Here is a 26608-nt window from a genome sequence, read left to right on the forward strand (position 1 = left end):
ATCTTTGAGTTTCCATTCTGAGATTAACGTCTCAATATGCATACCATTCCCTCAGGAAGTCGAGTTGTGTCGTGTTAGCAGTCAAGAGAAGCTGGGCCTGACAGTCTGCTACCGAACCGATGATGAAGAAGACACAGGCATTTATGTCAGCGAGGTAAGAGATGCTGTGGTGAAGACCTGACAGGAAGGAGAAGGGAAGGAGGACTTGAAAGGGCTCAGAAGGAGGGAAGCCTCTTCCAAGGCCTGAATGTGAAGAACTGGCTGCCGTCCAACTCTTGCCACTTTCAATTAGGGAAGCAAATTATGCTGCCCAAGTAATGCAATTATCATCAGCTTGTTTAGCACCGAGGCTTTCCCTGCAGAATCCCAGCAAGGAAAAAGTGTGAAAGTGGTAACATTGTATCAATTTGAATAGATTCCCATAAGATAGCAGCAGGCTGAGCTCAGCCCTGCTCCCCAAACATTTGTCCTTCCATTTCATTGCATCCTTTATACACTGCTAACAACAGTATTGGCTAATTATTTTAAACTAGCAGGCATAATAATCACCTCTTTTACTCCATGGGTGGGGTTAATAGGTTTAAATACCCAAGAAGTACATCTACCCTTTTCTTTTATTCAACCACAAGATCATTTTCAAGAGGCGGGGGGGGAGGAGCTACATTGGAGTTACCATTTTAGTGTTAGCTTGAAAGACTATAAAGCAGAATTTATTACAATGAATCTCAGCACTTTAGAAAAAGCAAAACAGGTATATAAGATTTTTTTTAATTATAAAGACTTTTAATTTATTTATTCTCTCTTACAATATATCCCAGCTGTAGCCTCCAGTCCTCCTTCTTCTGCCTCTCCTCTCCCCAAGATACACTGTTCCTCCATTTCCCTTCAGAAAAGAGCAGGCCTTCAAGGGATATCAACCAAACACAATATATAACTAGATGCAAAAAGACTAGACACAAACCTCATATCAAGGCTGGATGAGACAATTCAGTAGAAGGAAAAGAGTCCAGGGACACCTGTCCCTCCCCCATTGTAAGAATTCCCACAAACACCCCAAGATGTACAACCACAGCATGTATGACAAGGACCTATACATATTATTAAAAACTATACCTGTAGTCAAAATGAAGATGTTCATATTACAAAGCTTAATCCCTGCAGATATGTCTGTAAGGGTTAGGCAAACCAACCTAGTGTTCTCTGCAGTCTAAGTTTTCATGGCTACAATGTTAAAACCAAGACTAGGTACAATAGATTTCTACAGAGTTGCCTAGAATATTCAAGAGATCTGCCAGGAACACACCTAGAGAGCAGCACAACTCTGAAAACAGAGAGGGGTACTTTTCTTTTTCATTTTACTCTGAAAATATGTGATGGTATATTTCTCTATCTTTTTGCTGGACTCTTCCCAAATGGAAAACTCTCCAGAGGAAAAAATTAATTTGGCTACTTCTTTAAAATAAGCGACTCCAGTGATCTCTCTTACAAAAGGATGGAGGAGTCAAGAAATACTTACTGAACCTTTTCTGTAATGTATACAGAGGCAGGCAGTTTTATGGATGGTTGGGCTTAGTTTTAACCTTGAAAGACAAGGTTTCACATGTTGGATGGATTTTTAAAGGGAGACAATTCATTAATAATATAATCCTCTGCATTCTGGTGAGTCTCTGGTATTTAAATCTGTCAGACTTGAAACCTCTCTTTGTAGAGGTGGTAAAGAGGCCTCGGGAACCAAACTTGTGGAAAGACTTGCCCTCATACAGCCTGCAGATGACTGTGGGAGTTTTTATGCTGGACTCATCCTCATTCACTGTCTGACTGGGACTCCTAATAAGGAAATAACATGTGATGTCAGAGCCAAGCAGATCAACCTCATGCATTACTTAAAATACTTAACTTAGAAAAGAAGCTTTGATGCAACAAACCCATATCAAGGATTTGGAACTATCCCAGGAATTTAATAGATAAAACCACCTCAAGGAACTGAAAGCCACCACTCAAGTTTAGCCTGTTAAACTGTTGGGACATTCTGAGTAGAGCTTTAAACTTCTATTTGTTCTAATAATGCAAAGTTGATGTACTTTGCACTCTATGTAAAGTGTCACCAAGTAACAGAATGTACAGATAGATTTTTTTTCTTGAACAATATAGATTAAAAATCTCTTTAAGTATAATATGCATGTGAGACTGAAATCCCTTTAATAAGTATGGGCTTAAGAGATCTGTTGGCTTTCCTGAGATAGTTCCAGTATTATTTACAGGTCACATTATATACTGTAAATTTCCTGGGTCCAGAAAAGTTCTGCTCTTACCATCACCATAGCATCCTGTCAGGTAAAGATTATCTGACAATTGGGCTTCCAAAATGACTGAAATGATGTGAAAAGGGAAGGGAGGGGTGGAGGAGAAAGGGATGGAAAAATGTCCCGCAACTGAAGCTCTGCCAAGTACATTTTATTATTGTTAACTTTAAAGTGGTTCGTTTACAGCTTTAGAATCCATGATCTTTGTGACCGAGAAAAAAATGGCTCATACCCTGTCATGAATCAATGGAGATTTCTGAGCCAATACAGTCTAAAACTACAGTATCTTAATATGTTTTAAAACTACATTGTAAGCTCTCAGAAGGATATTATATGGCCCTGAAGATGTATGCCTTCTATCTTACAGGTTGACCCAAATAGCATTGCTGCCAAGGATGGTCGCATTCGAGAAGGGGATCGTATTTTACAAGTACGTGATGTGTTTATTTCCTCAAGTTTCCCACAGGCCATCTAACAGCTTTCATTTTATCTTGTTTCTTGTAAAACCTTGGGGGGATAGGGAAGAGCTTGTCATTGCTTTTGCATATTATCATCTATAAAGCAAAATACTATCATTTTAAGCACTTTGAAAGTAAAAGCAGTACCATCTCTCTAGAGTTGTTGGGTGACAGTTATTGATATATAGCTCCTGGAAAGAGGCTTTGACTGCCAGCTCCTCTACTGGACACTGTTTACCTTCCTCCTTTGCAAGCCCATGTTCGTATCTTGAGTTATAACCTGCTATCATTGCAAAGCTTGCCTGAGACGTGTGGAATGTGCTTAGCTCAGTGCTGATAAATGACTGGTACACAGTACCTGCTGCTCTTAAGAGTCCTGGTGGCTGCCCTTTTCAAAATGAACTGCTTGAACATGGTTCCATGTGTTCCCTTACTATACAAAAGTCTAGCTATCCAAACCAGCACCTGCCCAAGACTAGAGAGGGAGATTCCAAGGCCAAATGGGAGAGCTCTGATTTCTTCTCCATAGAGAAATATAAAGACAGAAAAAGACATTCACATTCCAGTTGACTGAGAAATGCGAAGCAGTAACAGATCGTAGGGAGGTACAGGGCTGGAAAGAGAGTCTCGCAGCCTGATGGTGGTTAACAGGAAGCTACTGGCTCTGCTCTGCATTTGCCTTGGCTCCTGAGGTCCTTGCCTTAAAGTGTGACTGGAAGGCTCCACACCAAGTCTAATGTCCAGACCAACCCCCAACTGCTCAGTAGAGTTCATAGTCACGGCTGTGAAACAGCGAGGGGTGCTAGTGTGGAACATTGTAGCGGGTGCATACTTACCATATAGACATAGTAGCAGATCCAGAATTCCCACATCTTCCAATGGATCCCAGGGAATGCTTCTTCAGACATTCTGCTACAATTCCAAGCTATGGAAAATATCCAAGATACACTTGGGGAGTCCCGTCCTGTAGGTGGGAAGACGGCAGCCCACACAGAAGACCCCAGAACAGCTTAGCATAATGGGGGAGTCCCTAAGCTACTTGGTACGCCACCCTGTCAGCACCCAGGGCCACCTTGCCAACCTCCTTCATTCTCACACCTCTTCTCTTGCTTAGTTTGATACCCCAGAGATCCTTTCTTCCCATGATCCTCTACGGAGCTTAGGAAGGTAATAGTTACTAATGATACAGAGTCCAAGCAGTTTCTAGAAAACCCCAAGCGTATGCAGTATGGTAAGAGTTATGAGTGGTGGTCTGCAGTTAATTAAGCAAATGGAACTGTGTCCATTGTTGGTTATATCACAGGGAATAAAATGGCTCTCTGGAAATCTAGACATGGGATTCTTTGAGACATGTATTCAGCATCTTCACACACACACACACACACACACACACACACACACGAACAAGTCAATGAACGAAACAGGCATTCAGGACAGGTGAAGAAAATCTACAAAGAAGCTTTGCTAGGGTAGCCCACTTAAGTTGGTAGTTAATCTAGATATTAGAAGGGTCAGATGCTGTATTTTTCAAACCAAATGAAATACTGCTGTCGCTTTGTTAATATCTACAATGCACTGAAGTAGTGTGACTTCTTGGCTCCCCGTGGTCATTAAGTACGGACACACAACGAGCTGTTCAGCATCCAAAGAGCTCAGAAGGTTTTGTCCCCTCAGAGTAACCACCCTAATTCAGCCACACTTTTGATGTAGTGAATGCCCATTATCATTTTTTCTTGGCTGCTTCTCTGTCAGCTCTCACTTCTTCTTCTAACCATCTATCCTTCACAACGATAGCTCCTAGTACACCATCACCTGGCTCCCTTCCAATCTTCCAGCTAACCACTGTCCCCTAGGCAAGCACAGTTTTAAAAATTACATTTAGAAAAAAAATATATATATATATCCTTTAGTTCTGTGGTTAAAAACGGGGTGCATGTGTTTCCATGAGACTGCATATTTTGAAGCTTCTAGGTTCTTGGCTGTTTTGTATGCAGATTTATTTGTGAAGAAAAATGCCTAGAGAATAATAAACAATTCTTTAATGGAATTAGTTCATTGAAGAAGCCATGGCAGGGTTGATAAATGGTGTTTTTGCCAGATTGCTTTATACTCTGTGACAAATACAGCAAACTAAATGAACACACAACACATCGCATTTTTTAAAAAGGCCTAGAATTCAATTCTGTCTCACATGCATAAGAATCAACGTGTCTTAAGGGTGGTGGTAAAATTATATTAAATAAAACTGTGATGAAAGTTATATCCACAGACAAATAGCTCCCATCTGTCTGGTTGGGAGATTGTGGGATACCTCGTAATGAACAAGTAATGACCCCTTCCCCAGGGAGAGGGCAATGGGACAAACAGAAGAACCGCTCCTTAGCCATAAGGTTTCCTGGCTGGTTTCTATTTAAATGAACCTTTCTGGGTCAACTATAACTTTAATTATCTATTATGGTGGGCTAAGTTGAGTGTATTTATGAGCTCGCCCTCAGAGCAAAGTTAATATTTTCCTCTTTTAGCATACTACAGACTTCTCAGGTGACTTCCTGATAGCACACATTACGCGCGCGCACGCGCACGGACACACACACACACACACACACACACACACACACACACACACACTATACTTCACTCACAGGTGGTAGACGTCACAAGGGGAACCACGAGACAGCTTCTCCAGAACATTCCCAGCTCTCATATGTTCTCCTGCAGAGTGCTTGCTGGTTCTGCCCACTTCTGCCACTGACAAGAACTTAGGTCCAATTTGTCCCGGGAATCCACCTAAGACATGTGTAGAGTCAACAAAGGCATTTCTGAGTCAGAACTGCAAAGGTTTAGTGCCTCGGAGTGAGAAGCGCAGGAAGTCTCCCTCGAAGCAAGCCGATACCATGCTGGCCCAAGAGCCAGCCATGTATGTGCTGGCAGATTCTTCCTGTGAAGGCTATGCCAGAAGGCAAGGCAGGACGACAGCATTTGAGTGAGCTGTCTGCATCCTCTGTACTGTACATGAACTGCTACAACACAGCCTATCTTCCTAGACATTAATGTTCTTTCCTTGAATGGCAGGTTTCCTTGATTCTTTTTCTAGCCCCAGCTACCCCTCTCCTCCCTTTGTTATTAAATACAGACAAAACACAGTACCCTTCTTTTGTCCAAGCTACTTAGGTCTTTGCCTTAGAAATGCCATAGGTTAAATGCCATCATCTCAGATGTCCATCTGTCTCAGCTGCAATACCATTGAACCCTATTGGTACATTGAAGCAAAAAACAAAAAACAAAAACCCAATAGTATGCCATTTATAGAATTTTGGGCATGCTCCTCCACACACTCCCTTCTCCTAGGAGATCAGGCCTAAAGTGGGGTATTTGATTCATTTATCTCCCTCAGGATGAAGGTAATACCTACTTTCCCCTCCCCCAACAATAGCCATTCCAAACTGAATATTTACCTATGTCGATGCACAGAAAACACAAGGTCTACATCTAACTATCTACAATGATTATCCTCACTTCGAGCACAAGCTTCATACTGTTTTCCTCCGAGGCTCTCATTCCTTCTCTCTTAAGCCAAAAGTCCTTCAGGAGACTGAGGGGGACAGGACCAGCCATCCGTCTTCCCGCTATGATACGTTATGTCTTCCTGGTGTCCTCCACCAGAGCAAGCCGCCTTCTCATAAGCAGCCCCGAGACCATAAGCCATTATTTCAGGAACAAAGGCAGCTGAAGGTTGAAAGCTCTATCTGATTCCCTGCCTCAGATCTTTCATTCTTTGAGAGGACTCTTAGCCGAAATACATGGCCGCATTTCTCGCTTTATATCCGTTTGAGCATCAAACTAAGAGCCTAAGCACGCCACACTGAAATCTACCGACCAAGAGGGGCTAAAGTGGCCCCTCTTTTGAAAGAGAAAAAGGGTGAGTAACATTTTAATGGCAGATTTCTGTGGTGGCTTCGTTTCGTCCCACACGTGACCCTGGAGGTGAGTGGCTTCCGAGACAAATGCTTTATGTTTAATTGTCCACCCTAAAAGCCAAAACTCACACCGCTGTGAGTTTACAGAGGAGAAAGCAGAGTGACAGCCAGAGGGACTGAGAAAGAAACATGACGCAGGATCGGTGGCTTCCGATGTTAAAACTACATCTAAAATAGGTCCATGTCTAGAGAGAGCCGGACCTACTGCTGTGGATTTGAGTTTATAGATTTTACTCTGTTTCCTTGACTTGGTAGGATAGGGTTTGCCATCACAGGGGATTAAAAGCATTAAGAGTGAGCGCAATAATGCAATGTGAGTATCTATAGGTGTGTGAGCTGCTATGATGGCATGTGTGTGGTTGAGCCCTTTACCACAACCCTCTGAAAAGGTCACCGGGAGCATCTAATCGAAACCAGCAAGCGGGATGGCAACATCAGGATAGTGGAGATGAGGGGCAGGATCAACAGCAGGTGAAGCCTGGTTAAAAAGGGGAAGTACGCATATGCTAGAGGCAACACTAGAGAGGGAGGTATTGCACACTTAATCCCAGTCCCTCCCTCCCCACCAAAAGGATGGAGATTAGCCATGTCAGAAATCACAGAATGTTTGCCAGCAAATATATCCAGGGTGAGATGACAGGACAGGTGAGCCTGACAGGTGGACTGACAAGTTGCAGGCCGACCAAGAGGCACCGTGAGGTGACTAAAAGTCCTTAGCCCAAAGGAAGTAAAGGTCGTAGTCTTTAAAAACCATCATCCTAGTTGGACAAGGTTTACTTCAGAATTGGCCCTAAGACATACACATGAAACCCGTGACCACGGGAGTGTCTACCCACGGACAAGCAACAAATGAAGGTGGTGCCTATTTAAACAAGAGTACGAAAGACCTGCAGGTTGATTTTTTTTTTTCCACTTGAGGTCTGCTCTCCTAATTATCTACAATAATAGTTTAGGACTCAGGATTGCTTGCTGTTTTCCAAAGTCAGATTCTTCCGTTAGTTTTGCTTTTTGTTTTGTGTGTGTGTGTGTGTGTGTGTGTGTGTGTGAGTGTGTGTGTTTGATAATCCTCGTGGATCGGCCCAAATCCCAGAGACCGGAAAATAAAAACTCTGAGTGAAAACACAAAATGACTGGCGAAAAAAGCAAATTGGCTAGCACGGCCGTATCTTTTCTCTGTTGAACTTACATAATTAGAATTCATTTAGGCAGAATTTCTTCCGTGTTTGAAATTTCCACATATTTTGATACTACGCTAGCAGTAGAAAAATATTGTCTCTACGGATCTGAGAAATCAATAGAGCAAAATGATTTTTTTTAAGCACCCAAAAGAAAATATGGTAACTTAAAAACAAATGCATCTGGACACGAAAATGTGTCTTAAGGATGCTTATGCTAATTTTAGAACCTAAGAAAGTCTGAGCGCTGTAGGATTCTTTTTTTTCCTGCAGTAGGATTTTTTTTTCCTGCACAATCAAAAGCTCAAAGTCGATTTTACTTAACGCCAATCTTTAAATATTCCAACTATATCTGTAATATTGCATGTGTTTTATTGAAGGAATTAATGGGCAGTGCTTAGGAGGAATCAACGCTGGTAACGGGGTCCTAAAGAGCTGCTGTTCTCCCTCTGGATTAGACTTATTTGGGAGATCGCTGGAGTGATGTTCGGACAACTGAGTCAGATCCCCCAATATGAAGTGATTAACCGAGCCCGGGTCAGCCGCGGCCTGGGAGAGCAGCCTGCTCAGAGGCAGTCTGCAGCTCTCTAATTGGCTCCCGGGAGCGTGCAGGATGACGGATTTCAGTTGTGGAACTGCTGGCCGCTTCCCCAACACTATTATCTCAGAATGACACTTCCATTACTCTGAGCAGAGAAAGATGAACGTCACCTGTCAGGGGCTGGTTAATTGTGTTGCTAGATGTATGTTGCCAGGGCGCAGGTTGGACATTTATGAACATAACTGCTTCCTGCGATGTCCACCATCCTTCAGGGATCGATACGGCTCTTACGGCACGCGTGTAATTGAGTGAAGGCACTTTCCACGGAAGGGTGAAGAGGAGCCCATTGCGGGAGCCTCGCCGTCCAATACATTCGCCATAAATGAGCTGATATTTGCCATTTATTGTGTGCAGCATTGTAGAAGTAGAAACTAATGCGCCCCTTCCGTTCGTTCCTCTAGATAAACGGGGAAGACATCCAGAACCGGGAAGACGCTGTGGCTCTGCTCTCGAGTGATGAGTGTAAGAGGATTGTGCTGCTCATCGCCAGGCCCGACTTGCAGGTCCGAGCAAACCGCGGGATCTTGAGGCTGCAGTCTGTAGCCACCCAGTTCATGCATGCGCTCCTGCTAGGTGACCTGGGATCGCTTTCCTGGGTGTCTGTATAACCCGTGAAACAATATAAAATTCTGCAAAGCCGAATCCTCACGGCCCAACCTTACCCAAACGCTACTCTGCTAAAGACTCCACAGAAAGGCGACCCAGGACCCAACTGTAGGGGGAAATTTAAAACACTCGAAATGGGAGCGCCCTCCCCCGCCCCCTCTGCTCGATAGTTACTTAAATGGCTCAGCAAACGAGACATAGCTGACTGCAGATTGTTTTAAATTCTGTGCAGACCCTTCCTTTAGGCTTCCATCTAAAATACATAATTGGTATATTAAGGCATCGTGAAGGATTCACTAATGAGAATGATATTAGCATATGTAGCTATCATCCTAAATCTTCCCGAAATAATTCTATCAAATAAAGTAGCTATGGTGTAGTCCCGTGAAGGTTCTTTTCCATACCTAACGTGACAAAAAATAATTTATCTGCGTCCTCCCCCCCACCTCCCCCCACACAAAGAGGCTTCCAAAGGAGTACTTTTATATCGACAGAGGACAATGTCATCAGAATAAAGACGAGGGAATGATGGGAGAAAGGTGCTTACCTGGTGTCTCCTTTCACATCCTTCTCCTGTCCCATCGAAGCAGAAAGGACCGTAGGTTGTCACTGTCCTGTCCACCTGTCAGGGTTGTGAGGGAAGTTAGCTGCACCACCATTTGTCTCGCAGGTTATTGATCTGATATTTTTCAGACTCAGTAACGACATTCTCTCAATAAATTACACTGGGTAAGTAGAGTTCAGTGTCAGGCTGGTCCCGACTTGAATCCAGTGGTTATAAAAGATCACCCTTTCCGCATATATTTCCTTTATGCCCTTGACCATTCTAAATGGTTCTCATAAAGTCTGCTATAGCCTGGAGCACAGTAAAGCCACACACCTGAGGTCTTGGTAGTGGGGGAAAAAAATGAGCCCATACAACAGGCCGGAGTGCATTTTCCCTAGGAAGGAATGCTTAAAATACATTTGAAATTGTGCAAAGTATCTAGAATGTTCTTGAGCCAATTATCTCACCAATACCATTTCCTCAGGGGGTGGGGAAGGAATAAAAAAAAAGATATATATCAGCAAAATTCATAGTAAGCTGAAATGAATTGAGTGGCCATCCATGTTGTAGGAAGGTGTGTTATAAGTCAATTTCCTGTCCATCCGTGTAGCTGCTGGGGAAACTCATGAATTTAGAGCTGAGGCATTTCCAGCCTGGCCATGATGGGCAATAGAAAGAATGGATGTTAATGGCTCAAGACTGGTCCCTGCTACTATCTGTCATATACACCTGCCTGCCTGGCAGAAGGTGACTATCTCGCTCACCCTCCTGAACTATCACCTAAAAGAGTCAGTGTTGGAGGATGAATCGTCAAAGCAGACTGTTTCCACATTTGATAACAGACATCGCTGATGTCTCAGAACAATATGCTACCTATTCAAACCAGGATTTACCTTCCCCCTTGGTCCTGGAAGAAAGAAAAATAAAGGTTCCATACGACTAGAAAAGACACCATTGCTTTGAAAATCGGATTTCCAGCGCGATCATCCAAGAAAATGCATCTTAACACCATACTTTAAAAATAGAATTTACACGGTACATGCTAAGGTTGGGGAAAAAAAGACAGACAACAAATCCTGTTTTTCCATCTGCTATCTTTGTCTATTAAATTCGCTATGTCTTGTGCATTGTGCGCACGTGTACTCTATGAGGGGAGAGCTTTTTGTGTGCTTTTCCTAACGTGTTTAAAAATGTTTCGCACACTCTCAGGATTCTTGGAAATGATCTATGTGCTCGCCCGGGGCACTATTGTGCATCTGTGCAATATTTTTAAATAACTCATTTCCTTCCTTCCTTGTCACCTTTCTTTCATTTCCTGCTTGTTTTCTTCCTCAGACCATTAAAGATATTGCTTTTCTACTATCCCACTCCCCTGGGGAGATAGGGGCAGAGAGGGCTCTCGGAGAGCCTGGGAGCCACTACCTTTGAATCGCTGTACTCCCTTCTTTCTCCTCTGTGCTGTGTGTGACCTACATTGTGCAGACACAGTGTCCTATGAAGGTGATCCCTCCTTCCCGGTAGCTCGACTCAGGTAGCGCACAGACTTCAGTTAATGAGTGATGCTGAGAGATGCTGAGGTAAACCAGGGGGGTAGGGAGCATTGAGGAGACCTCCACTCCCGTTGCGCTATGCGCTCCAGCCTCCAAGATAGGCACACAGGTGCCTACGGGTGGCGACTTAGTCCAAAAGTCATCTCTATTTTTGTTCTCGGCTTTCCCATCACTCTACTTAGGCCTCAGAAGGCCGCTCCCACATAATTATCAGGAAAATTCTGCCTTTGACCTGATCAAATACAACGAAAGGCAAAACAGAAAGAAAACAAAGCAAAACAAAACAAAAAAAGAAAACCTCAAACCAAAATAAGAAAACAGACAAACAGGAAACAAGTCCTAGCAGTGATTATAAGAAGTAAATGAGCTTGGGGTTAGGGATTTAGCCCAGTGGTAGAGCGCTTGCTTAGCAAGCAAAAGGCCCTGGGTTCAGTCCCCAGCTCCAAAAAAAAAAAAAAAAAAAGAAGTAAACGAGCTTAGCTTGAAATGGTTTTGTTTAGAGTTGTACAGCTCCATGGCTCAAAATAAGGGATTAGAGACTACGGAATTCTTAGTTAGCATAGTCATTCGGACACCTTCCTTGGGCCACATTAAGAAAAACGAGGGCAGAGAAGTTCGTCCATACCTCTGGTCGTGTCCGAGGTGATATAAGTTCTGCGTGGGCTTTCAATAGACACATTCTAGTTTGCTTTCCGTCGCTGTGACAAACACCAGGACCAAAGGCGATTTGGAGAGGAAAGGGGCATCATTTTCTTTGTCTGATTGTTTGTTTTAGCTTATAATTACAGCCCATTATTGAGACACACCAGGGAATGTGTTCAGGGCAGATCCCTGAAGGTAGGAGTTGCTGCAGAGATCACAGAGGATACCCCTTGCTGGATTGCGCACCTGCCTTCCCTAAATCAGCCTATGCCCACCTACCCAGGGCTGGCACCACTCACAGTGGGCTGGGTCCTCCTACTTCAATTAAAAACTAAACCACTGCCCACAGACATGCCCACAGGCCACTCTCACTGAGGCAGTTTTCCATGGAGATTCCCTCTTCCCAGAGCGCCAAAACAAATGTTACCTGTGACCCCCTGATCTGCCTTTTGTTAAGAAGTGTCATGCATGCACATGAGTCCTTGTGGTACCATTTAAAGTCCTATTTTCAAGACTTTGGGGTTTTTTGTTGTTTGTCTTATTTGTTTGGTGTTTTAAGACATCCATTTGTCTTAAAAGGTTTCTTATTGAAAACATCTCCAACCGCTGTCCTTTTGTGCTCATTAGAAACCCGTTTTCTTTGTAGCACGGAGTAGAGCCGAGTTTTGATGGCAGTACAGGTTGTTTAATGAGCGCGACAGTTAATTTATATACTCCCGCTCCAGAAATCCACTCAGAGGCCAATTATCTGCATTGGCTGTCAACAGCAATCATATTGTCAAGGTAATCTCTAGCCCTCCACTTCCCCTTGCGTGGAGACACCAAGAGGATTTGTTTAACCGAGCGCTGAAAGGGCCTGGCCTGAGCATTTGCATCTATCACCCACAAGCGAAATCGGGCGCCATTCCACTGCCTTTAAACACCACATTAGCCATGATCCCTCAAACTAATAGACGTGATGGGAGCTGGGATGTCCTCCCCAGTGGGACTGCATGTGCTTAATATGCTTCAGGTCTTGACTAGTTCTCAGGACCCTGTGAATAAACAGGTCTGATTATGCATGCTTCCCCCCCATCTAAAGAATGTGGGTGCCAATGAGATGACTCAGTGGATAAAGGCCCTTATCGTCTAGACTGATGAGGTCATCAGTTCACCTGGGTCCAAGAGAGAAAGCGCACATTGTCCTCTGACCTTGATATGGGTCCCATGGCATGTGGACACGTACAGGCACACACACACACTCACACACAAGCATGCACAGACACACAGTGGACATAGAGATAGATAGATAGATAGAGTAGGTAGATAGATAAGGTAGGTAGGTAAGTAGGTAGGTAGGTGGGTAGGTAGTAGGTAGGTGGGTAGGTAGGATAGATAGATAGGATAGATAGATAGATAGATAGATAGATAGATAGATAGATAGATGATTGATAGATAGATGATAGATAGATAGATAGATAGATAGATAGATAGATAGATAGATAGAGTAGGTAGATAGATAAGGTAGGTAGGTAAGTAGGTAGGTAGGTGGGTAGGTAAGTAGGTAGGTGGGTAGGTAGGATGGATAGATAGATAGATAGATAGATAGATAGATAGATAGATAGATAGATAGAGTAGGTAGATAGATAAGGTAGGTAGGTAAGTAGGTAGGTAGGTGGGTAGGTAAGTAGGTAGGTGGGTAGGTGGGTAGGTAGGATAGATAGATAGATAGATAGATAGATAGATAGATAGATAGATAGATAGATAGATAGATAGATAGATAGATAGAGTAGGTAGATAGGTAGGTAGGTAGGTAGGTAGGTAGATTGGATAGATAGATAGATAGATAGATAGATAGATAGATAGATAGATAGATGGATGGATGATGGATAGATGGATAGATAGATAGAACAAATAGATGTTTGGGTATTTGGTTTTTTAGTTTTATGTTTTTGGGTTGTTTTAGTTTTTTATTATTTTTCCTATTTTTTACAGACAAAATCAATGTTGTCTGTCAATTCTTTTATGACAAGGTTCCACCTTGCTAGCTTGATTCACCCAACTCAAAAGAGAGTAAAATCTGCTTGTTGGGGGCCTGTTGTCTACAGTCTCGCTGGGGTAAAGGCCCAATTGTCTCATAGCCCTATCAGAACCACCTGCAGTTCTTTGAACCTGGGGCTGCGGGAGATGATGAACACTCCAGCTGCAGACTCTGTAGCGTGCTTTCCTTTCATAGGTTCTGAAAGAAGGTAATGTTCTGTGCTGTGGGATTTACTCATTTACCAGAGAAAATCTAAAACTGTTTCAGGAGAGGATAAAAGGCCTCTAAGCGTCCTTTCCCTCCTTTCTTTCTTTTTTTGTCTCGCCTTTTCTTCTCCCTGAGAGGTGACGAGAGGGGGCTGCGGTTCTGAAGAGAATCACCGACAAAGAGAGCCGGTTGGCAGTCGGCGCTGAGGCTTACGCTATTCTACCACGAGTCTCACTAGCATAATGTAATGGACTAATGTGTTCTCCTCTGCAGCTGGATGAAGGCTGGCTGGAAGATGAAAGGAACGAATTCTTAGAGGAGTTAAACTCGGAGATGCTGGAGGAAGAGCGTAACGAAGGAGCGCAGTGCACAGCCAATGAGCCGCAGCAGGTAGGGCCCCCAACCTCAGCTGCATCATGGGAAAAGTCGCTTGCTTTCTTTAACGAAAAAGAAAGCACAACCAAAGGGTTTGATCGAACATCTGTGTAATCGTAATCTTTTGGGGCAATTGGATCTTCTCAAACGAAGCACAGGGAATATGTGTCTTTTCTGTTAAGAGTATTTCCAGCTTGGAAATCCTGAAGACTTTTCCTATAACACAGTAACATTCGGATGGTGAAATGGGTTAGTCAACATAATTGGCAGACACTTAAGAGTAAATGTGCGTGTTGCCTATGGATAGGCTAGCTAGGAACAACCGACTGTCGTCCATGGGGTAACTTCGAAACAAACATTTGAGCTTAAAATATGAATGTTAGCATTTGAACAGTTAATCTGTAGATAGGATGATAACATGGGGTAAGGTTTTTGTGTACTTTATGGGTTAATCATCCCTGTGCACTCTTGAACAACCTATAAGGGTGATCTTTGGCCCAGTGGTTGCTATACACATGTCCCCTGGCATAAACTGAAGTGACTGACATCATGCTGTTTTAAGGTCACATATTCATTCAACAAAAGTTTGAACTCTTACTATGTTGCAAGTACCTTGATGGTGGGAATGTTTTAAAAGAATTCATAATGGGGAAGATCACAGCCCGGGCTAAGGCAAAGTGAGTCTAGTAGTCTCCCTATTTCTGTTATTTTCACAGCACATAAAAACAAGGCCAGATGACCTAGATTTTTTATGTCTAATTTATGTCCTTCATCTGACTGACATAATCTCATTAACATCTCTCTGACAGTTTACTAATTCGTTTAATTATCATCCCATTCTCAACTTTAATTGTTACCTCGTCATAAAGACGTCTGTTAAAAAAAAAAAATCCTGACAGGCTTAACCACACGAAGCATAGACATTTTATCACCTCGCCAAACTCAATAATGAATTATGTTTACCTCAAACAAAATGCAGAAACTAAACTGTAGGACTGCCAGCCACACCATCAGCACAGTCGAGCGTGATGCAGATCATGATTGTTATTGGTCCCTCCACTAGTGGTAGTTTGTGCTGGGAAATGCTGCTGCTGGGTGGTGGGGTTCATTTTTTGTGGTATAGATAGGGTTGGAATTTTTATGTATAGTTTCGACACTGGCCACAAATAAATATATCTTTTGTTGACAGCCACCTCTTACAAGCAAGAAAGTCCTTGCTCCAGGCTTTTTCTTTCTTAGATACAAAATGTGACCTGATACAGAATTGACAAGGGGATGCTGGAATAAAGAAGTAAGGGAGAGATGCCATCTAGGTAAAGTGATACAGTGCCAAATGTTGCCTACTCATCAGATATAATACAGATTTGAGGGCTAGTGAAGGAACACCTAATGTCTCCAAGATCAGCCGATCATCGTGTGGAAATTTTTCTCCCCCACAAGACTGAAAACTGACACAATGACAAATACATAAACCTTTGAAACGTCTTTTGCTCTTATAAACAATATCGTTGCCTCAGAAATGTCCTGTCAGGCACACCTCCTGTCAGTCATAATCCCAGGGGGCAGGGTAAACAACACCAAGGTATTTAACGACCAGGCACTCCATTAGAATGGAGATTTTCATTTCCACGGTTTTTCATTGACCAGCGACAATGATTGCAAGGTCAACTTAGCAACTCAAATTTGTAGGCCCATGTAGACTTTATACCAAGGTCAACTTTCTATACCGTCTAGGGTTGGACAGCTGTTGTGGACTCAGTGTGCAGTTGTATGGAAAGAAAAACATTAGCCTTTCTGCCTTGTCTCAAGTTTGTTACATAGAAACGCAAACTACTCCAAGTTGTAGGACCATCAAGAATGTGGTGAGCAAAGCACACCATGCAACCCTTGTTAGACAGAGCCAGACATGAGCTGTGAGCAGTTTTCCTTGGTAGTTACATACAATTTTATCTATCGGTGAGATATTAGAGATTAATCATTATGTTCATAAGAAGTAAGGGAATGTATTATAGGGAAAGTTTGAGAATCCTAGAATGGATACATAGCTATAATTCCTTTATTATTTATGTGATGTTACCTTTGGGGAACAAAACAGTGATTGTTAAGAGACAGCTTTTATTATTTTTAATTTTTTTATATTTTATTATTTTTTATTTACTTTAATTTCCCCACCCCAAATTTCTTGCCCCAGATCTAATGGTTTTTAATGATGTAGTAGAACTTGCTAGAGTAAGGAAATTGATCTGGTTGTGAGTAAATTTACATGTAGGGAAAACAAATCGGAAAGTGCTGAGTGATAAGAAAAGAAAGTGATTTTACATATTCATCTTATTGGGCTTTTGGTAAATTTTTCTATATGAAAGTAAGTAATTATATGTACGCACATTCATAGCATATGTTCTATTAAGATATGTGCACACATGTCAAAACATGTTTTTGATCTTATGTCTGTGCCTGCCAATCAGCATTCCTCAAATTTTCCTTGTGAACTATCACTTGTGTTCATGTTTTGGGGGGAAAGGATCACTGTTCAATGGGTGCAGAAAACAATGTTATGGCTTCAGACTATTACAAGATTTTAAAAAAAGCTGTATCATGTAGGCAACCAGAAAGGAGGCCAGGAGCTAAAGCAGAGCCCAAATGTGCCTCTGTGATGGGTTAATTCTAGGGGCTTTCAGGAGCAGAGAGGAAGGACCTTCCTGAGCGTCTAAGTTAAGGTTACGATTGCTGTGATGGAACACCATGATCAAAGCAACTCGGGGAGAAGAGGGTGGATTTGGTTTGTACTTCTACATCACTGTTCATCAAAGGAAGTCAGGACAGGAACTCAAACAGGGCAGGAACTTTGAGGCAGGAGATGAGGCAGAGGCCATAAATGGATGCTGCTTACTGGCTGGCTCCTATGGCTTTCTCAGCCTGCTTCCTCACAGAACCCAGGACTACCACCCTAGGATGCCACCACTCACAATTGGCTGGGCCCTCCAGCATCAATCATTAATTAAGAAAATGCCCTACAGATAGATCGTGTGGAGGCATTTTAAAAGTCTTTTCATTCTTTTGCTCGAAGATACCCTCAGAACTTTATTAAGAAAATTGTACTCAGATGTATTCAAGTCAAGGGTGATTTCAATCTTTTGTCTTTATTCATTCTTCTATCTCAAACGTTTGCCAACAGCTACTATTGCTACTTCCTGCTGAATTAGGGTGTAGTTAGGGTTTAGATTTGGGGTTGATGAGTAAGTCTTGTGTGTCGGGAAAGAATCAAGGTTTCCACTGTGTCTAGGCAAGCCAAACAAATTATGAGAAGTCGGGTGCTTGCTCCTAGAGATAGAATCATCCGGGAAGAGCACAGAAAGGAACCTAACAGAGCAAAACATCAAATCACAACAGCCTGATGCTCCAAGCAGGCCTGTCACCTGAGCTCATGTGTCAGTGAGACATCCTGTCTTGACGAATAAGGAAGAGAATGATAAAAATCAGGACACCCCACAGTCTTGCTCCCCTGGTCTCCCATCTTCCTGGCATACCCTTTCCCAAATCCGGTGAGGGAGACCTGGTGCTTGGGGCAAGGCGCAAGAGGACTAGAAGCTGGAAGCCAGCTTCTGCTCAAGGAACAGAAACACGTTTTGTGGCTACACTACCTTCAAAACCTTGGCTCTTCTAATTCCATTTGCTGAGATCTGCTAATATCCATGCAAGTGTTAATGTTCACTATATCATAGACTGAAGGCTAAGCGTGGAGCTAGTGAGAAGTCTAGCACAGTCGTTATCCGTGCACAACCTTCACTGGGCTTTTCGTCAGTGAGAGTTAAGACATGGACACAGACGTTCTTACTTTTCCTGAGAAGGAATTTCTCCCAGTGAATCATTCACACTGGTATTTCCAGGGGCAGATTCCTTTCCGGTTTCTAAAACCACATCGTGTTTGAAGATGATACTTAGTAGCGGTTTCTTTGTGTTTTGTTTCCCCTGAGGTGTTACGAGAAGAGCAGAGTGGTGTGTGTAAGGGTACAAGCTCTTCTGGCTTTGCTCTCAGGCAGTCAAGAGTAAACAGCTTGTCAGGAACTAGGTAGGCAAGGGGAAGTTTACAGACAAACTGAGGCGGATTATAGCGGGTATTCTGAACAACTGAAACAAAAATAGCATCAGTCTGAGGTGGAAAATGCAGAGCTGAGAGAAATGACTTCATATAAACACACTCTACGCGGGCTGTGGTGGCTGCTGCACTGTGACCTGGCAGTCTCCTGTGGTAGTTATTAGAAGATAACTTCTTCCCAGCATGCTTCTTCAGTAAGCTTAACAGGAATGCGTCTTTTGTGATTATAATGACTGTCTTGGTTCTTTCCTGCTCTCTCTGTAGCATCACTTCCTGACTGTCCTGTAGCTAGGTTGATTCTCTCCTAATTGCCAGGCTGACTGGCCACACTGGAGGGGAAGAAACTGATGGTGGAGTTAATCATTTTAGTCACATTTGTGCAACAAGGAGGTTTAGAAGACATGCTCTCGAGCCAAGGATAGCTGGTGTTCCTTGCTGAACCCTGTTCTTTGCTGTTGATGACAGGCATTATGTCAAGGCACTGAGCAGGCATCACGGTGTAGTGAGTCAAAGCCCTATGGAGGCTTGATATGCATAGCTATGAAGTTCTAAAAGAAAAAAATACAAAATAAATAAGCCAAACACTCGACGTCATAGTCTAGCTTTAAGCAAAGAAATATAATTTTCTGTAGCCGTGCCAATTTTTGTCAATAAAAAAAAAACAACTTAGTATGAGCTTAGTTGTCCCTAAAAATTGTATTTAAAAGGAGTCCTATACCTAAGGCTCAGGGAGCCTTGCAGAGAGAGGGAGCACAGACAGTGTAAGAGCCAGGGGGTTGAACATCTTCTGTGAGATAGCATCTTTTATATATGACAAGGAAGCTGGACCCGTGAAAGTGCAATCGTACAGTCATCTAAATGACACTTGCATAATGACGACACGAGATAATATGCCAGAGCAGACTGGACACCCACAAGGCCTTCCCCCTCGATAAAGAGCCACAGGCAATCAATCAAAGGTTGCAGAGTGAGGGAGAATCGTACTTTCCGGTGACGAGTCCGCTGATGGGTTATCCAACCTTAGGTCATCAACCCTATACACAAACACACATGAGCAACACAAATGGAGCGAGCTGGTTGTATTTACACACACACACACACACACACACACACACACACACACACACACAAACACACACACACACACACAAACACTTCTAACAATAAAAATTAAACGAAAGAAGCCATGAACGTTGAGGAGTGGGGGCCCAGGAAGAGTTGGATTGGGGGGGAGGGAGCATGAAAATGATATAAAGTACTCATATATGAAATTCTAAAAATAAAAATTATAACTTAAATTAACAACGAAGAAGAATGCCTTAGACTCTTTTCCATGTACTTAGGTTCAAATACTTTAGTGAAGAAGCAAAAGTGTCTGTCGATGGATGACTAAAGACAACAGTAACCATAGAAACCAGTAGGACTTCCGTAAGAATCAGCAGTTAACCAAAACAGTCGTTACTCTCACTGCACACAGCGTTCTAAAACAATGGTCCTCGGAGGTAGCGTAATACCAGGACTGCCTACCTTGTACATTTTACTAAGGTTAAGTACGTGATTTAAGAATGTCTGGTTGCTTTAGACATAGAGAATTCTGGTTTGTTGTCAGTGTGTTAAGGCTTGCGTTTGGATTAATAAAAACAATCTGTTTCTAATTATAGATCACCTGGAAACTCATGATTTTTTTTTTGTTTATTTGCTTTTGTGTAAGATTTGCCCTCTACAGATTGTCTGTGACTGCTCAGAGCCTCTCTAACTTGTTTAGCTCTCTCTCCTTCCTTCTTTCCTTCCTTCCTTCCTTCCTTCTTCCCTTCCTTCCTTCCCTCCTTCCTTCCTTCTTTCCTTTCTTCCTTCCCTTCTTTTCTCTCCCCCTCCCTCCTTCCTTTCCTTCCTTCCTTTCTTCCTTTCCATCTTGGATTACTTTAGTCATAGCACACATTATTTCTTATCTATAAACATTGTCTTCCGTTTTTCTTGTCAAAAGATATCTTCACATCTTTTGGTGTTCTTTGTATAGAGAACTGCACATCTTAATTGTACTTTTGACTCTTAATAACCTTAGCAAAACCCAGGGAGAAAGCAAGCTTTAAATGCCATATACCAAAAGATGAGAGTAAATTCATTTATAACCCTACAGAATAATTTTTTATATTTATAAAATTTAAGAAGCTTAAGTATGTTAACTAATAGTTGAAGATGCTACAAATGTTGACAAATGTTTATATTTATTTAGACTCATCTTTCATATTTTGTATCTAGTAATAGTAAATACAGCCCTACTTGACCAGCACGCCCAAACACATTGTCTATTAACAATTTGAACAAACAAGACATGTTTTGAAATGTGATAGTTGTGATTTATGAGTGTGCCCATGTAACCATGGGGCAGTTTGAAGAGAATTTCTTCATCCTTTCATACAAACACATACAACACAATGTATCTACTATGGAATATACAGAAACACACATAGACAAAGGTGGTCTATCTTTCAGCTAGTCAGGAGACTGTAATGCAAATTGCTACAAAAAAGAAAGTTAAAACTGGCTCATATTCATGAGCAAATAGAAAGGTCAAAGGTCATCTAATCTTAAGGCTTATATTTGCAAGTCTTCTACAGTCTTCAGATGGACTCAAATGAAGCCATGTCCATAACATCTGGTAGAGGGTTTTGTTGTTGTTGTTGTTGTTGTTTCTCATTGGTTGGTTTTGTTGTTATTATTGTTGTTGTTTCTCATTGGTTGGTTTTGTTGTTATTATTGTTGTTGTTTCTCATTGGTTGGTTTTGTTGTTATTATTGTTGTTGTTTCTCATTGGTTGGTTTTGTTGTTATTATTGCTGTTGTTTCTCATTGGTTGGTTTTGTTGTTATTGTTTCTCATTGGTTGGTTTTGTTGTTGTTTCTTGTTTGTTTGCTTGCTTGCTTGCTTGTTTGCTTTTCCTCGTCTTAGTTTCCAAATGAGTCTATGGACTCACTCTCAGCTATGTCCCGGTTAGCTAGACCTGGCTGAAATAGCCAGTTTTACACATAACTTGGAACAATCAACAGATTTAAAATTAGCAGAGCAAGAACTTAAAGAGCTAAAGAGATTTCTGCCCCAGCTCACTGCCTGCTGTTTAGGAACTATGTAAGAGATGGTCACAAGAAAATCGTAAAGGAGCCATGCCAGTCATAAAAACTAGAGGGGCTCACAGAGCCAAAGGGAAGTCACTAGAGAAAAACCATCAGGCACAGGCATATGCTCAGATACAGGAAAGTCTCCTGTCACCAAAGAAAGCCGGAAGCACTCACTTCCGGCCAACACTAGTCTGAGGAATTCTAGGAGCAGTTCACCTCAATGGGATTGAACTCAATTCTGCTCAATGTGTTTCTGGGATTCCTTTTTTATCTGAACAAGTCATTGTTCAGGAAATGTTTCAAGCCAGTTGTGCTGTTTAAGGGACATTATCTACCAGAATCACCAATCTGCCAGACACTCCTCCTAGTGTCTCAGAACATCCTGAACTTACAAGAAGTGTGGGGAGCTCAGGGTAAGAGCTGACCACTCTCAATTGCACCTTCCAAATGAGCCTAGTTCCTTCTAAACCAGGAGTGGGGTTATGCTCTTCTGAGGTGTTTCCATGTGTTACTATAGTAAGTAGTCCTAGCACCCTTCTAGGGGGCCTTGTCATCTAGGATATCCAGGGTAGGCTGGAGGGAGTTGTTTCTTCAGAACCAGAGTTCCTTATATACGGAAAGTTTTCAGGAGAGTCTTGCTGCTGCCACGAAATCCCTCAGCCTCTATCAAACCAATTGTCACCAACATGGACTCACAAAATGCAGAAAAATAAATAGGTAGGGGGAAACCTAAAGCAATTAAGCTTTAATTAATTTTGAATCAGGCCAAACAGCTATTCAGTGTCTCCCAAGTGGAACCTTATGATTCTGCTACTACACCCAGACTCCAAAGGCAGGAAGAGCCCAGGACTCCTGAAGAGATTGCTGCAACCCAGAAGTCTGTCCCTTAAGCAAAGACTTAGCTTATACCCCTAAACCAGGAAGAAAGGTCCAAGTGGTAGCCTGTCATAGGACACTCATACAGAGATACCTGCTGAGATTGTGTCTGCTCATGCAGAGAAGTTTCCTCTTGCAAAACTGAAGTGGACATGGAGGGTAGGCAGCCCTGTTGTGGAGATACAGATTCCGGCATCTGAGCATTGCAGCCTGGCATCAGTTCAGATGACCAGCCAGCAGGAATTGCACCTTCCTGGAGGGCTGCAGGGCATGATTTTTCTCGTTTCCTTTTGGGTGGGGGAGGGGAGTCACATTCTTCACAGGAGCTTGAGTTTATGATGTCATTCACAAGTCATCCTGACGGCTTCTGCTCATATCTGTCCTTAAGCTAGCTCCACACCTCAGGGACCATTACTAAAGAATGTTGTTATTTAATGAACACATGCCCATGTGTGTGTCGCCCTTAACTGATTCCACCTTCCCCAAGCTAAATCTCATCGTTGTAGAAAATGAGTGGCTAAGAGTGCTTTGTATGTGATTAAGCCCTGGAACATTGTGCTTCTTCTGAAATGCATGATGCAAGATGCCCATGTATCCAGGAACATGACGTGCTAGCCATAAGTAATATGGACCCTAAGAGGAGAGCTTTGCCTTCCAGATTATTCTGCCACTTACAGCCTGTATTTGTCTGGCATGGAGCATCCTCCTCTACAGAGAGAGATGGAGGTTTGCAGTTCCAGCATGTTAACATGGACTAACTGTTTTGTGATACCAACCTTACTATATTCTGCACATTCCTGTCAGTAAAGATCCCCCTGAATTTATGTTGTGGGAATCCTTCTGAAATAAGCACTCTGCCACCAATGACAAAAAGTCAGAGTGACAAAAAGGAGATGTCACTGGTGGGCCAAAGCCAGGACAGCTCCTGAAAGGCTTCTATCCAGGTTCAGTCAGTATTTTCATTTTATACTCTAAAACCACAATGTAGGATGGGCAACAGAACAAGATCTTACAGAAGCATATGGGGCAGTCAGCATGTTGTGAGTGGCAACAGACCATTGTTTTCAGCTGCTTTTCCAGGTCATTTTGTTTCCGGTAACAAGTAAAGTTGTGGCTGGCAAACGGGCAGTACAAACAGTGCCTTTGGTAGATCACTAAATCGATCAATAATACATCAGTATTGTATAGATGGTGATCTCTGCCTTGTTCTACTTCATTTAAAGAAAGTTAGGAAGCAGCAATGGTTAGTCAAGCTTTAAACCTCCAAATTGCTGAAGAACTTGTAGATATTTTGTCTTCACTATACTTCTGTGTGTTTTTACCTGAGAAGTGGTCACTTTGTATATATCCCTAACACAATGGTCCTTCATGTCCAGGTTCTCCCTCTCATTGATACCCAGTGAGTATTACAGATATAATGAAACTTAGTTTCTCTATTTTGCTACTCACAAGACTGCCAGGAGCTAATTGTCTCAATTTCTAAAATTCCTATGCAAACTACAGGTAGAGCTGGTTCTAGGAGCTGCACCCTAGCCACGAAACATTGTTTTTCAAGCAAGTTTACAAGCAGCCAGTGCTTTTCAAAATAATCTCTTGTGTTCTGTTTCCTCAGCCAAAAAAGCAGGAGGAAGAAGAAGGCACAACAGACACGGCCACATCCTCGTCCAACAACCAGGAGAAGGACAGTGGCGTGGGGCGCACAGATGAGAGCTTGCGAAATGATGAGAGCTCAGAGCAGGAGAATGTGGTCGAGGAGCCCCACAGCACAGCACTGAAGAGCAAGAGAGAGCTGGGGCAGAGCCAAGACACCCTAGGAAGCATTGAGCTTCAGTGCAACCAGAGCTGCGCTGTGGGTGAGTGTTTGGACTCCGACTGTGCCAGCAACCAGGAGGTGTGTGAAGGATTCCAGCAGCTATTGGAGCTTAAGATCCGAAACCATGGAGATTATGACCTGTACTACTCAAGCAGTACGATCGAATGCAATCAAGGGGAGCAGGACGGGGTGGAGCATGAACTGAAGCTGTTAAACGAGGAGCTACGAAACATTGAGCTGGAGTGTCAGAATATCATGCAGGCCCACCGGCTCCAGAAAGTGACGGACCAATACGGAGACATCTGGGCATTGCATGATGGAGGATTCCGAAATTACAACACCAGCCTAGATATGCCAAGAGGGAAACTGGACGACATCATAGAGCATCCGGAAAAGTCAGACAAGGACAGCTCAAGTGCATACAATACAGCCGAGAGCTGCAGAAGCACCCCACTGACTGTAGACAGGTCCCCGGACAGTTCCCTTCCAAGAATGATCAACCTCACCAATAAGAAAAATCTGAGGAGCATGATGACAGCCCATCAGTCCCCTTCCAGACAGAGCACCCGGGAATACACGGCTACCAAAGTCAAAACCACCGATGAAGGTTGCAGCGTGGAAAGCCTGGAGAAGAGTCTAGAAAACAGCCAGTTTCTGGATCAGGAGCACACAGTCAGTGAGCATACTCCATACCTCTCTCCTTACCACAGCTCCTCCTACAGATATGCCAACATTCCGGCGCATGCCCGGCACTATCAAAGCTACATGCAGCTAATTCAACAGAAATCTGCCGTCGAGTATGCCCAGAGTCAGCTCAGCCTGGTGAGCATGTGCAAAGAATCGCCGAGGGGCTCAGAGCCCAAGATGGAATGGAAGGTAAAAATTAGAAGTGATGGGACCCGGTACATAACCAAGAGGCCAGTGCGAGACCGACTTCTGAAGGAACGTGCCTTAAAGATCAAGGAGGAGCGGAGTGGCATGACCACAGATGACGACACCATGAGTGAGATGAAAATGGGGCGCTACTGGAGCAAGGAGGAGAGAAAGCAACACCTGGTCCGGGCCAAGGAGCAAAGGCGGCGCCGGGAGTTCATGATGCGGAGTCGGCTGGAGAGCCTCAAGGAGAGCCCACAGAGCAGCGGCGAGGGCAAGAAGGAGCTGAGCATCATTGAACTGAGCCACAAAAAGATGATGAAGAAAAGAAACAAGAAAATTTTGGATAACTGGATGACAATCCAAGAACTGATGACCCATGGGGCCAAATCCCCGGATGGCACAAGGGTCCACAATGCCTTTCTGTCAGTGACCACCGTATGACCAGACACTTGGGGACAACTGGCTTAGAGAGCATGCTACCAGTTTCGGTAGAGTATCATTGCCTCGTTCAATGTGGCATTTTTATATATATTTTGTGACTTTACAGTTTAAATTTTTTGTAAGCAAAAATACCTGGTACTTTTTAATTTGTTTTTCATATGCTGGTACCTTCTTTGGCTAATATCTTTCCTTAACTTGTGATATATTCATAGCACACATTTATAGAAAAAAAATAAAACGATGAAAAAACAAAAGGAAAGAAAAAAAAGATGAACAAAAATACTAAGGACCTAATTAATTTCCTATTTTAATGTATCTATTGTAAGTTTAAAAAAAGTCTGGATTTATTTCTCTAATTTTCTTATTTCCTATTTTAATAATTCAATGCCAAAACGTGTCTATGCTTACCTCCTGGCATAGTGTATGCTAAATCAGATCTGCTAATAAACTACATGCCGTATCTTGTCTTATACATGAAGTAGCACCTCCTTCAACATCCTTCTGTACATTTAAACACATAAATGGCAATCGTCTTTGTCTCAGTAAAGTGTGGGTGGACAATCTTCCCGTGATATGTAGTGACACTGGTCATGTAGCTAGATAATTGTGGTAATTTGTGACAATAAAAAATAATAAATTATTGATTATCCTTAAGAAAAGTTAACCAAGGACTGTTATTTTCTTTGCCCACGGTGGTTGACATGTTTGGTTGTATGTATACGATTAGAAGACTCTTGATTGTGAATTACAAATTGTGCAGCTTTTCTATCACCTTTTATCTTTCAATAAAGTTGTTTTGGAAACACTACTTATAGGTCATCGTGTCACCTATTCCAAATCACATATTCCTACCGGGAACGAATTCAATAATAGACGCTGTATTTCAGTGATGCTAAATTAGGCTTCATGAGCCTCTAACCTGCCTTCCCA

General features: G+C 42.7%; 1 protein-coding gene across 1 annotated transcript in view; it reads left to right on the plus strand.

Annotated features, from left to right (window-relative positions):
• Positions 1–26342, plus strand: part of Pdzrn4 (PDZ domain containing ring finger 4) — a 345252-nt gene extending 318910 nt beyond the window's left edge. Inside the window, 5 exon segments of the mRNA XM_032885327.1 lie at positions 56–154; positions 2671–2733; positions 8916–9017; positions 14360–14476; positions 24161–26342. Of these exon segments, the coding sequence (XP_032741218.1) occupies positions 56–154; positions 2671–2733; positions 8916–9017; positions 14360–14476; positions 24161–25678 (1899 nt within the window). The 3' untranslated portion in view covers positions 25679–26342.
• Positions 26343–26608: the final 266 nt, after the last annotated feature.

The sequence above is a fragment of the Rattus rattus genome, chromosome 1 (assembly GCF_011064425.1).
Source record: "Rattus rattus isolate New Zealand chromosome 1, Rrattus_CSIRO_v1, whole genome shotgun sequence".
NCBI lineage: Eukaryota > Metazoa > Chordata > Mammalia > Rodentia > Muridae > Rattus > Rattus rattus.